This window comes from Sebastes umbrosus, chromosome 20, assembly GCF_015220745.1.
Source record: "Sebastes umbrosus isolate fSebUmb1 chromosome 20, fSebUmb1.pri, whole genome shotgun sequence".
In the NCBI taxonomy this organism is placed as follows: domain Eukaryota; kingdom Metazoa; phylum Chordata; class Actinopteri; order Perciformes; family Sebastidae; genus Sebastes; species Sebastes umbrosus.
The window spans coordinates 3,880,800-3,896,316 of NC_051288.1; the positions used below are offsets into that span (position 1 = coordinate 3,880,800).

The window sequence follows — 15,517 nt, forward strand, 5'->3', positions numbered from 1 at the left end:
GAGAACGAGTGTAGAGTTGCATAATGACGAAGCAGAGTTGTCATTTACCTTTAGAACTAGTAGAGTGAGCAGGACAGCCGCGCACTGAGAACAGCTCTGTGCCAGAAGGGCGGCACTGTGGAGGTTGATGAAGCTGTCTGGTTGGGATCGAAGCTACGTGGCACAAACAGGTTATTGTAATGTCGTCAAAGCAACACATAGAATAGTCCATTATTACTGAAATAGTCATTTGCTTTAAAGCTAGGGTTGATAAAGTTCTTCAAAAACATGTTTTGTTATAATTGTTGAAATTCTCTTTACATCCCGACAGCAATCATAAATCAAATGCGCTGACTAAAAAATTAATTAAATTCTGTATACGTGGCTGTAGCAGGACTGTAATAGGCCTGTAATAGCCATGTTGGCTGTTTACGTTCATAATGATCATTTTGGGGGAGTGGATTTGGAGGGAAGCCTGAAGGGACTGTCTGTGTTGCTGACTTTGTGACTTCTGAATCTCTCTAGATTTAGGAACTGTTGGAGTTAGCGCTGCTAGCTACTTTCATTGTAAAACAGTTGGCAAGTTGGATGCTTTTTAAAATCTAGTGAACTCCTGCTGGTTTCTAAGATTACCAGCCCTACCTTTAACTATTGCTAAGTTTTTCTTTGTAATTATAATGAGTGAATAAAGGTTTAGGGTTGTACTGTATGTACATGTAGGGGCTTAAGAAGCATTTGCCCCCAAATCTGCTAAATTTACCTACAATTTGTTTTTTTTCCTTCTATTTTTACTATTGATATTATTATTAATTGTTGCTATAAATGCTTGTTATATGTATTCATTATCATTAACAGTATTATTATTGTTATGCGTTTTTTTATTATTAGTGTTTGCTCAGGCTTCCCTCTCTCCTCTGTCTCTTCTCTATCAGTTACAAATATACAGGCACACATACGCGCGACATGACCACTCTGAGAAATAACAACTGGCTTGCATATCTGTAACAATAATATTATTATATATATTTTCTCTTTTTTTGCGTTTTTGTTTGTTCGTTATGCTTTGTTTTGTCTGTCTTGTTTCGTCTATATTCCTGTTTCTGTCTATTCCGATGTATTGTACCTCACTACAATAACAACAAAAAAACCTCTGTACTGTCAAGGCACAGGGTAAGACAAATAAAGAATATATCATGATAATTTAAATTCATAAATAAATAAATTTACCTATCAACAACAAGGGAAGCACTGCCATTAACTTTTTTTAAATTTAGGTTATCAAACTAACACTAATTGGTCAAATTTGGACTTATTAGGTTAACATATAACAAGGACCTGCTCAGGTGACACTCGTGTTGGAGGTCATCTCAATGGATCCTAAAAGTTTTCATTTCTTACCTTGGAAAAACAGCAAGTGGCCTGGGACAGGAAGCAGAGCTGCAGGATAGCCGTTGCCAGGGACAACAAGGCCAGGAGAAGCTGCAACCAGTGTCTGCATTGACGCAGATACTGGGCACGCTCAGCAGCCATGAACCACAGCTCTCCGAACAAGATGAGGAGAGCAGAGATGAGAAGGAGGACCTGCAGTACGAAGCAAGTGGATTTCATCACTGGAAATCTTTCGCTTAAGAATATGCATCACGTCTAATTATTCTTTGAAGGGATTGCAGTGTTTGTTACCGTAAGTGCCACCTGCAGGTCCAGTCCAGAGAAGGATGAAGGGATGAGGAATGGATGGATGGAGAGAAAGGGGGTGACTCTCTGTGTCTGAGCCCATTCCAGCTGCATGGACACACACACAAATAAACCAGACTCTCTGTGGTAGTGTGTGAAGTCCACAGAAAGACTTTTAAACCTGGGATGAAAAAAAAAGAAAAAATCTTAATGAATGTCAACTGAATATGGTAACATATAATTCAATATATGGGTCTCTAAAAGTGTAGATTTCATTTAACAGAAGGTTAAAGGGAGAGTTTGGGTGTTTTGAAGTGGGGTTGTACATAACCACAGTCAGTGTATTAACTACAGTAGACGACGGTCGGCATGCCCCCAGTTTGCAGAAACAGACAGGAGTTACCATACAGAAGCAAAGCAATGTACTGCTGTGGACAGGGCCGGCAGCAAAACATATTTTAGACCAAAACAAATTTATATCAGTAAGTGTACGCTATATTTAGAATATTTTTGCCGGTTTACCTTGCCGTCAGAGAGCTATACAGTCTATGTTTCTGACGGGGAACTGAAGCTGTTATCTATGCTCTTGCCAAAGCAACCAGACTCCATTGAAAGAAAATGTAATTTTACTTCGCAGAGCATGGGAGTTGCTGGTCGACCGCTGCCTCTATCGGTTATGTTTTCACCGCTGTTGGTTTGTTTGTTTGTTTGTTTGTTTGTTGGTTTGTCCGTTTGGAGGATTACTCCAAAAGCCCATGATGGATTTGAATTAAATATTTTGGAAGGGTGGGGTGTGGCACAATGAACAATCCATTAGATTTTTGTGGGGATCCAGATCATGATCCAGCTTCGGGATTTTTTTTTAATCACTCCGGTCAGCCTGTGCATTAACACCACAGGCTTTAAGACATGCGCAGTGTAACTGATGACGCGTTCATGGCGCGTCACCCTGCCTCTTTCCTTCTGCCAGCAGAGAGAGGGACAAAGAGAGAGCGGGGGGTGGAAGGACGGGGGGACACCTGTAGATTCAACGTTTTTTAACATTAAACTCTGTGAAATTACAGTTGAGTTCAACCAAAGCACACTTGGTGATTGTTGAAAAGAGTAACAACGACGGTTTAGGTGAGTTTTACTTTGTTTCTGTCCAGCTTGAATGAAGTGTTTTACGATGCTCCGCTACGTACAGCTGATCTCAACATAAACAAAAACACACGTGGATGATGGCGCAAGCTGAACGGAGAGGGGGGGCAATTGTACTCGGGCAGCTTGGCGGAGGTCTGCGACAGCAGTTAAAATATTCGAAATATAGTGTACACTTAAACTGATAATGATTTTTTTAGGTGGGGCCTTTTTTTTTAGGTGGCTAAAATATGTTTTGCTGCCGGCCCCGTCCACAGCAGTGCATCGCTTTGCTTCCGTACCGGTAACTCCTGTCTGTTTCTCCAAACTGGGGGCATGTCGACCGTCATCTAATGTAGGTAATACACTGACTGTGGATATGTACCACATACAATCCCACCACAAAACATCCAAACTATCCCTTTAAGAAGATGCAAAATAAATCACATTAGAAGATTCAGTATCCCGTGCAAAACATATGCAAAATAGTTTGGTAATCTACATGAGAAAATTATCATGTAGATTATGTTGTTGCTCCATTTGTTCCCGGAAGAAAAAAAGTTTCATTGTTTTGTTTTTCGGCAAGTTTTAATGGGGTGGCACGCCTCATTATTTTCAAAAGTGTAATTCAATCTTGTCTTATTTCTCAGAGGATTCAACAACTGAAGAATGAAGGTATTAATAAATACCCACTCTGCATGTCTCGGAGATGCAGTCGCCTTGTCGTAACTAATCCACTTACTGTTTCTTGCTCCAGTCTGCCATGTGCAAGTCAGCTAGGAGCTGGCGTGTTGTCACGCTGCTGTTTCCCAGAAAGACGCTCACCAGAGGACTGAGAGGAGGTGTGTACTGCAGCTGTGGAGATCCAACAAGGAGCAATGTAGGGTTTTGGTGCAGGTGTGGCACCAAAGTGTTGTTGATCCACTGCTCTGCGTCTGACCAGCTGGATGAGGAGAGAGTCGACATACTGTAAGTTTAAGATTGTGTGTATAGTCCCTTTCCCATTGGACCACTAACATCTGGCTTTTGTCTTTAGTGGGTAAGGTTACAATCGGCATTCATTCGCGGGACGAATGACTGCAGTAGTCACGCATAGTCTCGCCTCCAGCTCCGATTGGCAGTGATGGAAACATGACACCCGGGTGGACACGCTAATTTACGCCTTTTCTGGTGCAATGCTATGTGACTTGAAGTGGATATATAATAAATAAAGTCAACAGGTATTTGGACAATTATTATAATTTATAAACGTACAAGACTTACAATTAATATGCTCTCCTCAAAGTCACCAGAATCCAGTCAGACAACACTCATTTTACCTCGCTGATCATCGGAACACACTTCATTAAAACGTGACAGAAACAAAATAAAACTCATCGAAACCAAGTAGGTTTATATGTGGGTGTACAGTACTACAGGACACACCTACTACGTGACACACCCTCAATTTGTGGGTTACCTTCTAGTCACAACCTCAAAAGGGTCGCGGTTTGCTTAGGTTTACGCTGAATTCACACCAGAGCAGCGCTGAAGTGCGACCTGCGGCGAGCTGCCATGCCAATGTCTATGAAAAGCTGCGGTGGCCGCTCCTGAGCTCAGCGAGCTCTTTGCCCTTTGCTGTACAGGGATTTTGGAACAGCAAAAAAGTATTGTTATTACAGTGTGCACAACCACCTCTGTCCCTGATGTTGGACAGGGAAATTCGCGTGCACACCTGATGAAGATCAACTTAATCACAACACCTCATCATAATAAATCTAGTGGAACTAGAGTCCTACAGTATACTCAAGGGTTTCTCCCCAGATCATAGAGTGTGTGGCTGCATTTGGTATGGTGTTGTGTTTTGACAGCAGGAAGCTGAGTCTTGCCCTTACTCTCTGAGTGAGGTGAGGTTAGGGACCCCCGAGGGTGCTGTGTGAAGACGACGCCTAACAGCGGAGTGCAGCAGCCTGCCCTGCCTCTGCTCTAAGCCGTCCTGGTAGTTCACCATCAGCACCAGCAACAGAAACAACAGCTGGCACACACAGTGCTACGGAAAAGATGAAGAGAGGATAATTAACAAAAAGATACTTCTGGAGAGAAATTGACTCTTAATTTTGAAGTTTCATTCTTACCCTCATAAGTGATCGCAGAGCTCGGACTTTGCGAGCCTCCTCTTTAGCCTGTAGCAGCCCGTAGCCACATGGCGGCCGGACCTTCCCGCCATGCTCCCCAAATGCCCTCGCCACGGTGCTCTCCTGAGCCAGCTGCTCCTCCACCTCTGGATCCACGGGCCTCCACAGTGCTGTGTAGATTAACGCCTGCGCACACACCTGAGCGAAGGAAGATGAGAGATGCAAAATCAAAGGAATTATCCACCCAAAGATCTAAGCGTTAATTAGATGAACTCACTTTGAGAGGTTCCAGCAGCAGAGCAGAGGTGAGAAAGGCGGAGAGAGCTGATACCAGCCACATGAGGACAGCTGTTCTGGACAAGAAGCTGCCGTAGAGTCCGACCGCGGCCAGGCACGCTGCCAGCAGCGCAGCCACCAGGGGGTAAATCACACATAGTGCCCAGGGAGGAAGCAGCCAGCTGGGCTGACCTCGAGCAACCCCTGGGATGGAGGAATAGAGCAGCGGATATCACAAACACTGTTCACGCCAGGGGCCAGTTGCATAAACTTAGTTTAAAACTAGTCTTGGGCTTAGACTGGTCTTAGATTGTCAGGTTAGACTAATTATTTATTTTTATCTATTATTTTTGCTGATTTCACCCATAATGCATTGCGCGAACAAGTCAGTCTTACATTCATAGGGAAGCGTTTTGCAAAAGGTAAATTTAAGTGTGTTGTTTTTTATTGTCGATGTATCTGTTTGTACTGTATATGAACATGTGTACAATAAAGAAAAAAAAGATAAATTTAAGTGTTTATAGGAAGTCTGACTTATATTTAAGACAAAGACCAGGTCTATTTTTATGTAACTGTCCCCCTGATCACCCAGTAGTCTAGTACAGGGATGTGAGTCCATCAGAGCTGTGAGTCTAGTACCTATGCGTGTGGTGGAGGAGGAGCGCGTGGAGTCAGGAGACGGGCTCGGCAGGAAGGTGCTGGCCACTGAGTCTACAGACAGCACAGAGGGACACTTGTAGAGTCCTGCACCATACAGGACAGGAAAGGACTGTGGATCTGGCTTGTAAATCTCTGCGCCGTACATAGACTTCTCCTCGCTCTGCTCCGACCAGCTGCTGCAGGAGGTGCTCTGGCTAAAGAGCACAAAATCAAAGTGATATGGAATGTTTCAAGCAACTGCATTTGCATGATCACAGATGGGTTCCTTACGTGGCTGAGAGCGAGGAGATGGTTCTTGGGGAATCCCTGCCGCTGTCTGAGTTGCTGTTAGTTTTACCTGCTGTGTCCTCTGCTGCTGCTGCTATAGACATCAACAGATCCTCCTCTGGCATCAAGCACAAAAAAACACACATACTTGAGGTGATGAAACTATACAATACTCACTTTGACATGACAACTTAGAAAACTGATGGCAGGGGACACAAGACTTTTCAGATGTAGCTTATAAATTCAAAATTTCTGAGTTTAGTTCAACAGTTTTCTCACCAGACAGAGTCAGGAGTGTTGTCAGATTGTGGTTATGAGCTTGCACTAAGTTGGAGACCTTTTTGTCCAGTGCAGCAGGGGATTGGTGTGAACTGGAAATGTCTTTTGAAAGAGGATATGAGGGAGCAGCGGGTGAGCCAGTGGAGGAGGGTTTGGCCAGGCGGAGCTGCATTAGGGCCTTTTTTCTCCTCAGCTGGCGCGTAGGGCCCAGAGCGGGTGAAACATCGCAGAGGTTGGAGTTGGCTGGTGGCGTCTTGCTGAGGCACAGCCCTACTGGCAGATTGAGGAGGCTGTCGCATGACGGCCATGTCCCTATGACCTCCTCTTGACATGCTGCATCTGTCTGGGGCGCCAAGCCGGACGCAGCCCAAAAGTCCAGAATGCTGGAGTCAAACGCCTTGCTCTCCAGTAACTACAGGAACCAGAAGAACACTTAATGATACAGGAGGGGGGGAAATATTGTGTGTGTGTATGTGTCCGTGTGTGTGCGCGCGCTCACGGATGAAGGACTGTCCCGAGCTGGGCCGGAGGAGTCTGGCAGGGACAGGAAGGAAGGGCCGGAGAGCTCCGATTGGCCGAGGTAAACGTCCATCTCCACAGAGTGACAAACGGGCGAAGGAGGAACTGACATGTCCTCGGTTACCTGGGTTACACACACACACACACACACACACAAACACACACACACACACACACACACACAAACTGCTGCCTGAGTGTACAATCAGATAAATGGGAAACACTCACTTTAATTGTTTCCACACTGAGATAAGACTGTTTGACAAACAAAGCGTTGATGCACGTCCAACACATCGCAGTAATGACCTCTAATCAGCAGCACACTGAAGGCACGCGCAAGAGCTGAACAAAGAACAAGCCCCACCATAACTCCATCTGGGCACCTTTTTAAATTACACATCAACATGTCAAACTAAGTCATTTCAAATTGATACGGGTCATATGAGGCAACACGTTCCCCCGTGGACCACCGGTACAATAACCTTTTATTTTGATGTTAATAAAATGTACCCGAATTCACGAATATGTAGGATATTACTACTGACATTCATGTAATATTACGTCACAACGTCTGCTGTATTAGCCGTGTGTTTACTACGTGTTTATTTGCATATAGAGCGGGGAAGTGGATGTGGATGTGGAGACGCATTCTAATGCCAGGTGTGAACAGATGTACTTAAAGCTGTCCACTTATGATCTGCTCACTGAGGACGCATGTTAATACCAGATCAGAACAGGGCCTATGTCATTCTTTATAGGCTACTACGTCACCTGACTTTATCCTTTACTACTGTCTTAATCACTATGGCTACTAGAGGCAGCTCTGCACGTGCCAAACTGACGCTAGAGGGGTACGTGGAGCATCACAGTTTGACGCGTAGGGCCACTCACTGAGCAAGCTGCCGTATTTGAGGAGTGAGGATGGTTTGTATGAGGACAGGGTTTCCTTCAGCAGTAAAATGTATCGTGAAAATAGAGTAGCTGTTTTCAGTTACCTGGCTGTGAGCTTTTCTAAACAGGAAACAGAGGAGATACTGGAGAGGAAACACCAGTACCGCAACAGTCATCCCCACGGCAACCGCCTCCATGTTAACCAGCAAGTGGGCTGACACCGGTCCCCTTGGGGCAAAGACACAAATCAGTTTCATCCTATCAACTCTGCACAATCTACTCACAGTCGGGTTTATATCTGGAAGATGTCAAATTTAATGTCATATATTGACTGAAAAAAATGACATAATGTCCCTTTGAATGTGCAAAAAATACTATTAAACATTACATTGTGTTCATCACTGATAGAGTAATATTATCCAACTATTATTATTCAGTTTTAATTAAATTATTATAGTAATTAGAAGGACTGTATCTTTATTGAAATGTTATTAAATCATCTAGAAAAAAATATGAATTCCCTGCCATGAAATGATTTGGGGTTTATATATTGAGGCCTATAAGCCATCCTACCTGTGTCCCTTGGTCCCAACAGCCCCGTACCACAGAGCCCCCAGTGCCAGGTAGAGGTGCAGCGTGAGAGCGCTGCATGTGACCCTCTGACCCCGGGTGAAACGGCTGTGGGCCGGCCGTTCCCACAGCGACAGCCACAGGTGCTGCTCAACCATCCCGAACGTCAGCTGGGAGGTGAAGACCCGTCGAAACTGAGAAAGCTCCTCAGGACCTGGGGAGTTGGAAGGAGAACACGCCACGCAATCACCGGACTTTCATTAGCAACAAAAAGCTGACATAGATGAAGTACATAATATTACTCAGTTGAAAGTATAAGCTCACATGACGCTAGAACTTCCTTCTCCACAGAGCCGTTCTTCTGATGCCCCACAGAGAGCCAGTCCTCCAGCAGGAAGAAGAACATGTGGTCTGTCTGAGGGTCCCAAACCACCACATGCTGAACGTACCAGGACGGCTCCAGACCTACATTCACACAGATGATTTAAACTACATTCACATGTAGTCATCAAGACTACTTACAGCCATGGGCGGATTATGAGACAGTGGGCCCATGGGCACAGATATGCAAAAGGGCCCACCATCTCTCGTACATAGACACAGAGACACTGTTTAGACTATTTTTATTGTTGTTTTGTGTGTCTTTGTAGTCATTTTGAGTCTCTTTGTGTTAATTTTGAGTCTCTTTGTTGTCATTTTGAGTCTATTTTAAGTCATTTTGAGCGTCTTTGAACTCATTTTGTGTCTCTGTCTCAATTTTGAGTCTCTGTGGTCATTTTGTGTCTCTTTGTAATTGTTTTAGTCTTTTGTAGTTGTTTTGAGTCTCTTTGTAGTCATTACACATCCCTCTGGTTTTGTCTCTTTGTAGTCATTTTGTGTCTCTTTGTGGTTGTTTTGTGTCTCTTTGTAGTCGTTACGCATCCCTCTGTGGTTTTGTGTCTATTTGTAGTAATTTTGTGTCTCTTTGTGGTCAGTTTCTGTCTCTTTGTGTCAATTTTGATTGTCTTTGTAGTCATTTAGTGTCTTTTTTTATAGTTACTTTGTGTCTCTTTATAGTCGTTTTATGTTTATTTGTGGTAATTTTGTGTCACTTTGTGATGTTTTGGTCTTTTGTAGTTATTTTGAGTCTCTCTCTAGTTACTTTGTCATTTTGTGTCTCTTTGTAGTAATTTTGGGTCTCTTTGTGGTCATTTTGTTTCTCTTTGTAATTGTTTTGGTCTTTTGTAGTCAGTTTGAGTCTCTTCCTGGTTAGTGTGTGTCTCTTCAAGTGACATCTTGTAGGTGAAGGCCAGGGGAGCCCCTGACACCTTGGGCCCTTTGGTGTGTGCCCGTTAGGCGCGTTGTAAACCAACCCATGCTTACAGTATCATTAGGCCTGTTGTAAACCAACCCATGCTTACAGTATCAAGTAAGAAGGTGAGTTCCTCTTGTTCCATGACATAGCTGTGGATGAACTGTTCTGGGATGAAAAGTGGGATTACTCAAGCCTCACACCTGCATGTAGCCTACAAATACACACGCATACTTATGCCAGTTTTTTTTTTACTGGAATCTGGTGCAGAGATATATTCAAAATATCTGATTTTCATCAAATCATTTGGTCTCGTACTAGGGTTCAAAATGTTATCTTCATTTAGAAAAAGTATCTATGTAGAGGTTAAAATAGTAATACTTGTCTCCAATGTAATGTCTTGATCCCAGAACATAAGGTCACACTCAAAACAATATTAACAGTTTTAAATTAAGGATATTTCTGCAGTATCCACGTACCTGTGTTATCATGCCAAATGCGAATTTTCCAAACTTCTCCCAGGTTGTCGTCTGTCTCCAGGTGAAACTGGTCCAGGCTGCCACGCTGAAAAGCTCCATCCCTCTGCAGATGGCGAGAGCCGCTCTTGTTCACACCGTACAGACTGATGCCAACATGTGCCGTGGTGCCTGATGGGTGCATTAATCATTCCCGTCATATATCGTTAGAGGTTTCATGAATTCAAACATGACAATTATATTACTGCTTATAGTTTTGTCATCATTTCTCCCGTCAACATTGCATTGACTTGTCCTTGGCTGACCTGCTCCTCGCCTCCAGCCAGTCTTGACCAGCACTCTGTAGTGGTACAGCCCCGGCCGGCCACACAAGGGGACCTGGCTCAGTCTCAGGCTGTCCAAGTGGTCCAGTTTATGGGCGATGAGCCCCACCAGCAGGTGAATCAGAACCAGGACAGCACACACAATCCCAGCCACCATGTTGCGCATGGGACCGCCTGGCTGCACAGATAAGACACGGACGGAGGGAGGGAGGGAAGAGCCTGTTGATGACTATTCTCTTTCTAATCCTGACTTTGCATTTGGGGAATGGATTATTTATTTTATGTGCTAAATAACAGCTGCTTTATGTTCTCACATACCGGTGGCAGCAGAACGACGGCCCCAGGATGAACAAACAAGCTGGCCCCAAACATGGTGAGGTGCTGGGTGAGGCAGTGTGCTGCGTGGAGCGTGCTGCCCTCCAGTGGCTGTAGACCCTCACTGCTCCAACGCCTCTCCTTCTCACTGTAGTACCGGCACAGAGAGCTGAACACGCACACTGATGCATGGACGGGACCGCCGTCGGCCACAGACGAGGTCAGGTTGACAGAGAGAGGCTTGTCCGTCCTGTTCAAACTGTTGAGGAAAGAAAATTCAAGCATGTAAAGTATTCAGCTAAATGAGCGATCGGACAGAGCACTGAGGTGCAGCAAAGAGACTCACAGCGGAGACAGGAATATGGTTTCTTCTCTGGAGGTGGTCGGAGCGGAGAGAGCGAGAGCCCACTCTCTCACTAGGGAATCCTGGGATGCATTAGTCCCCGGCACTGCAGAGCTCACTTCTATCTTGACATGTCCCAGACTCACTGGAGTAGCTCCTAGATATGCATAATGCAGTTTGAAAAACAGCCTTTCTGATTTATAATTCATGCAAATACTCACAACTATACAGTAAGGTTAATTAATAATCATGTAGGCGCTGCATGATCCACCTTAAAGATAGTTCACTCTCATTATTAAAAAGATGACTTTAGACATTCCTGAAATGTCTAAATGTCATCTGTACATGATGACAACTTCCCAGAACTGTGACAGCCGCTGTCACTTTAATGTAAAGGCTGGCATTACCTTGATAAAGACTGAATTAAAGTCGGGCAGCCCACTAATTATTTAGTGAGCTGTATTCTTATTATGTTTATTAAAAAGACAGGAAGTTCAACCCGGTCTCTCGGGAAGGCGTATAAATACCACGACATTACACAGAGATTCCATGTGTCATGAGTACGCATTTTAGCCTTTTCACGAGTCATTTGTACGTCACGCAAACGTCTGCATTTAAGTTCAGGCAAGAAAACCACTTGGTTATGGTAAGGGAAAAAGTTATGGTTGGGCTTAAAATAAGTAAGTAATCTAAGTAAAACATGTACAGAGACAACGTAACACAACTACAGAAAACACGTCACAAATGTCAATAAAAAACATGTGACAAAGGTCACGCGACAAACGTCACTAACGTAACTTACAAAACAATACCGGTCAACAGCGGTCTCAAACACTCGTCTCCTGGTTAAAAGTCTGGTGTTTGTCGGGCCGATCCACCTTCCCACCCACCCATCATAAGTGGTCTTTCTTGTTTTTTATACTATGTCACTAACTCTTACCGTAGCATTTATACGCAGATGCGTTTTCATTGTGGTCAGTACAGGATACATGGCGTACAAATGACGCGTACAAATAAAGAAAGGCGTACTTATTGCACGCTAAACGCCTCGCATATTATCGTGGCATTTATACACCTAATTATACGTCTAATCTTTATTCCTAAAGAGGAGCAGTGTGCATATAGAGGCACCTAGTGGTGAGGTTGCAGATTGCAACCAACTGAATACCACTCCGCTCACCCCTCCCTTTCCAAGCGCGTCGGAGAGCTACAGTGGCCTTCAGGTGACATAAAAAGGCCCTCTCTAGAGTGTTTGTTTGTCTGTTCTGGGCTACTGTAGAAACATGGTGAACTCTGTGAAGAGGACCCACTCCCTTTTGTAGATAAAAACAGCTCATTCTAAGCTAACAAAAACACAATGATTCTTAGTTTCAGGTGATTATATACTAATTAAAACATAGTTATGAATATTGTATGTCATTTCTGCTAATAAATCCCCCTAAATCCACACCGGTTCTTTAAAGCCACTATGTCTGACTGTGAAAATATGAAAATGTTTGACTTTTGCTGCCCTCCAGCGGTAGTAAATTTCCACTGCGATTTGCTCTTTTTTTCTCCAAACTAAAACTGAAAGCAGCTCTAATCAATATTTTTGTAAATGACAATGTCAAAACAATGGGACAATGTGAAAGGGGTCACTCATAGTGATGAGCTACAGAGAATTATCACCCAGCTTCCCTTGCCTTAACAGAGCTTTATGGTGAGTTTCAGCTCATTGTTTAGCTGTTCGGTCCGCAACTTTACTGTTTGGTTCACTCTCACCGCTCTCATAGCATCGTTTTTGGTCACATGAGGCAGCTGTTTTCAGAGAAAAATCTCTAAAGACCTGCTGTACACTAGCTGCTTAGCACCAAACTGCAGACAGACAAAGTTACTGATTAGCTGGCGAACATAGTGGAGCATTTAGCAGCCAAAGAGAGAGAGATTTTTCTCAGAAGTTGGTGGAGCCCAAAGACAGAGGTAAAAGGAAAGTGAAAAGGTCATCAAAGTTATTTGAACCATGATATAAATAACAGATACAATTTGGCTTTGTACCCATCAGAAGTAGGTCCATAGTAAGAAAAAACCCCAGTAAAATTGGTCATTAACATTATACCAAAGTGCAAAAGTTCAAGATCTGGAAAAAACGGGGTTAGGTCCAGAGGAAAGAAAAAGAATGTACTGTACCTGGGTCCAGCCTGAAGTTGAAGGAGATATATAAACCTGCGTGTTCATCCAGTCCATCCACAGCTTTGACTGTGAGGTTCAACCTTCCTTTAGTGGGGAGCGTCACAGTGAGACATGTCCCGTTCCCAGCTTCACCCACCCTCCCATCTCTGACCCCGTCGTCCTGTCCCACAGGGTATTTGTTGGGCAGGGTGACCCGTATGGCCTGTTGGGGGTCCAGATCCTGGATGGGTATGGGTTGGCCCTGAGGTGTGGTGAGCTCCATGGCAACCAGAGCGGTGGAAATCGGAGGGTCGGCCGCTGTCAGCAACGGGCTGGATCCTAACTCTGCATCGATACCAAACAGAACCTGCACCACCTCGGACTCCTGACTCTTCAGGCGAGCAGTAAGGGAGGTGGGGATGTGAAACGGACACGGGTGAGACATCTCCCATTCATCAGCTGACTGAGAGATCTGGTCTTGGTTGGACTGGTGAGTGCAGAGGAGGTCGGAGGGGTCTCCGTGGAAACCCACTGTGTTGATGTAATCGGTGGAGAGCGAAAGGGGCTCCTCGCCGTGGACACGTGAATGCATCAGAGAGCGCATCAGGACCCCTGCGTGGCCCAGCGCTGACATGGTGATGGTGGAAGCTGACTGCAGAGAGCCTGAGGAGGCTGGGTGAGAACCGGAAGCACTGACAGACTCAGGCACAGCCGCCAGGGTGCTACCTGGAAACAAAGAGAGCACAACACATTCACCCATCCAGTAAAGTTCACCACTGTCTCATGCAGGAGATGGAGGTCGACCAGCACCTATGATGTTAAGGATGTTCCTTCCTGTTTCCACAGCTGACAAAACACCAGGACTCATCTGCTCCTCCAGGACGTGGATCATCTTCCCCACAGCTTCCAGAACCTCCTCCTGGCACTTTTCACACACCAGTTCACTAGGAACAGCCTCGAGAGCACAGAGAAAATAAAGACACTTTTTACAATACCCTTGTGTATCCCTTTAAAAAAGTTGCTCTGATGAAAACAAACTGCCATAAAATTATATATTAATATTATTTTTCACAGTCTTGGATATGTCTATTTATTTCAAATAAATAAATAATGATCAGCAATGATTCGCAACAACATTGATTTTGATGCATTTTTAGGACAAAAACTGCAAAAAAAAAACCCAATAGAAATACTTCATATACATTTATTTCCACTTTAACTAAGTTACATTTATAACCCACATCAGTCCTGATCATATCTACCAAATATTCATTCATATTCAGAGTTTTGACTCTGTTTACATAATAATCTGTGCATACTAAATGCTAGTGGGATGGGTTTATTTCTTATTCACAGTCTGGGATATGTCAGTGATTAGCAACAACATTGATTTTGATGCATTGCATCAAACATTGCAGTGCTCCATAATACAGTAGTAATGCCCCTAGTGGACACCAGGAAAATAGCATGTATTTGCCTCATAGGGGAAACATGAGAATATGGTTCAATGTGGTGGAAAATAGTAAAAACTAGGATTTTGAAGCCAGGGCTCTAGTTTGAAAGCCTGATGTAATAGACTGCATGGTTTTATGCTGTAATGACTATGCGTTCAAAAATGATGGTTTTAATGGGGACATTTTTATCCTTGAGGGGCTGAGTGTCTGTATTTTGGCAACACAATTTATTATAAACTTATTATAGGAGCTGAGGTTGACCTTCCAAGATCCAGAAAAAGAACCCTCACACGCTTGCCAAAATTTATGCCATAGTCAGCATCGATAAATAAAAATGATAAAACCAAAAATGTCCGTAGAGATACATAAGGGTTAAGCTCTGATGTGAAATTTATTTGGTCTCTTTGTGTGTCTGAGTTTGCACTAATTACTGTCGGTGCCAATATGAGAATGTTCTCAGTGGATTCAAAATCCATGTTGGAGATCCTGCAGCTGTCTCCTCTGAAGGTTTTCCAATATTACTGATCACTTGCTAAATATTGAGGGCTGAGAATGATGAGGAAACAAACTAGGCCATTACTTACAGTAGACTGTGACAACGCTGAGCTGATCTGATCAACATTCAGCAAGGAGGACACGGGCAGAGAGGCCAGGGCTCGGGTCACATTTCCCCGGATCTCCCTTCTGTCCATGAGCTCCACGGCAGTCCGTCCAGACTCCATCTGTGGACAGGTGGGTGAGACTCATTAGTAGTCATATTCCGAGACATCCACTATGCTCATAATCTTCAGTTGTTCTGTTAGATAATCATAAGCAGTG

General features: G+C 44.0%; 1 protein-coding gene across 1 annotated transcript in view; it reads right to left on the reverse strand.

Annotated features, from left to right (window-relative positions):
* The window catches only part of pkd1b (polycystic kidney disease 1b), a 36,841-nt gene that overhangs the window by 6,667 nt on the left and 14,657 nt on the right, over positions 1-15,517 (reverse strand). The window contains exons 17-37 of the mRNA XM_037755796.1: positions 15,283-15,420; positions 14,055-14,199; positions 13,263-13,970; positions 11,100-11,253; positions 10,757-11,012; positions 10,421-10,616; positions 10,119-10,286; positions 8,673-8,813; positions 8,352-8,562; positions 7,883-8,006; positions 6,868-7,011; positions 6,369-6,780; positions 6,093-6,207; positions 5,802-6,016; positions 5,164-5,366; positions 4,887-5,084; positions 4,647-4,801; positions 3,515-3,715; positions 1,660-1,834; positions 1,378-1,560; positions 21-153 (exon numbers count right to left, since the gene is read on the reverse strand). Of these exons, the coding sequence (XP_037611724.1) occupies positions 21-153; positions 1,378-1,560; positions 1,660-1,834; positions 3,515-3,715; positions 4,647-4,801; positions 4,887-5,084; positions 5,164-5,366; positions 5,802-6,016; positions 6,093-6,207; positions 6,369-6,780; positions 6,868-7,011; positions 7,883-8,006; positions 8,352-8,562; positions 8,673-8,813; positions 10,119-10,286; positions 10,421-10,616; positions 10,757-11,012; positions 11,100-11,253; positions 13,263-13,970; positions 14,055-14,199; positions 15,283-15,420 (4,375 nt within the window). The remainder of the gene's footprint in view (positions 1-20; positions 154-1,377; positions 1,561-1,659; positions 1,835-3,514; positions 3,716-4,646; positions 4,802-4,886; positions 5,085-5,163; positions 5,367-5,801; positions 6,017-6,092; positions 6,208-6,368; positions 6,781-6,867; positions 7,012-7,882; positions 8,007-8,351; positions 8,563-8,672; positions 8,814-10,118; positions 10,287-10,420; positions 10,617-10,756; positions 11,013-11,099; positions 11,254-13,262; positions 13,971-14,054; positions 14,200-15,282; positions 15,421-15,517) is intronic.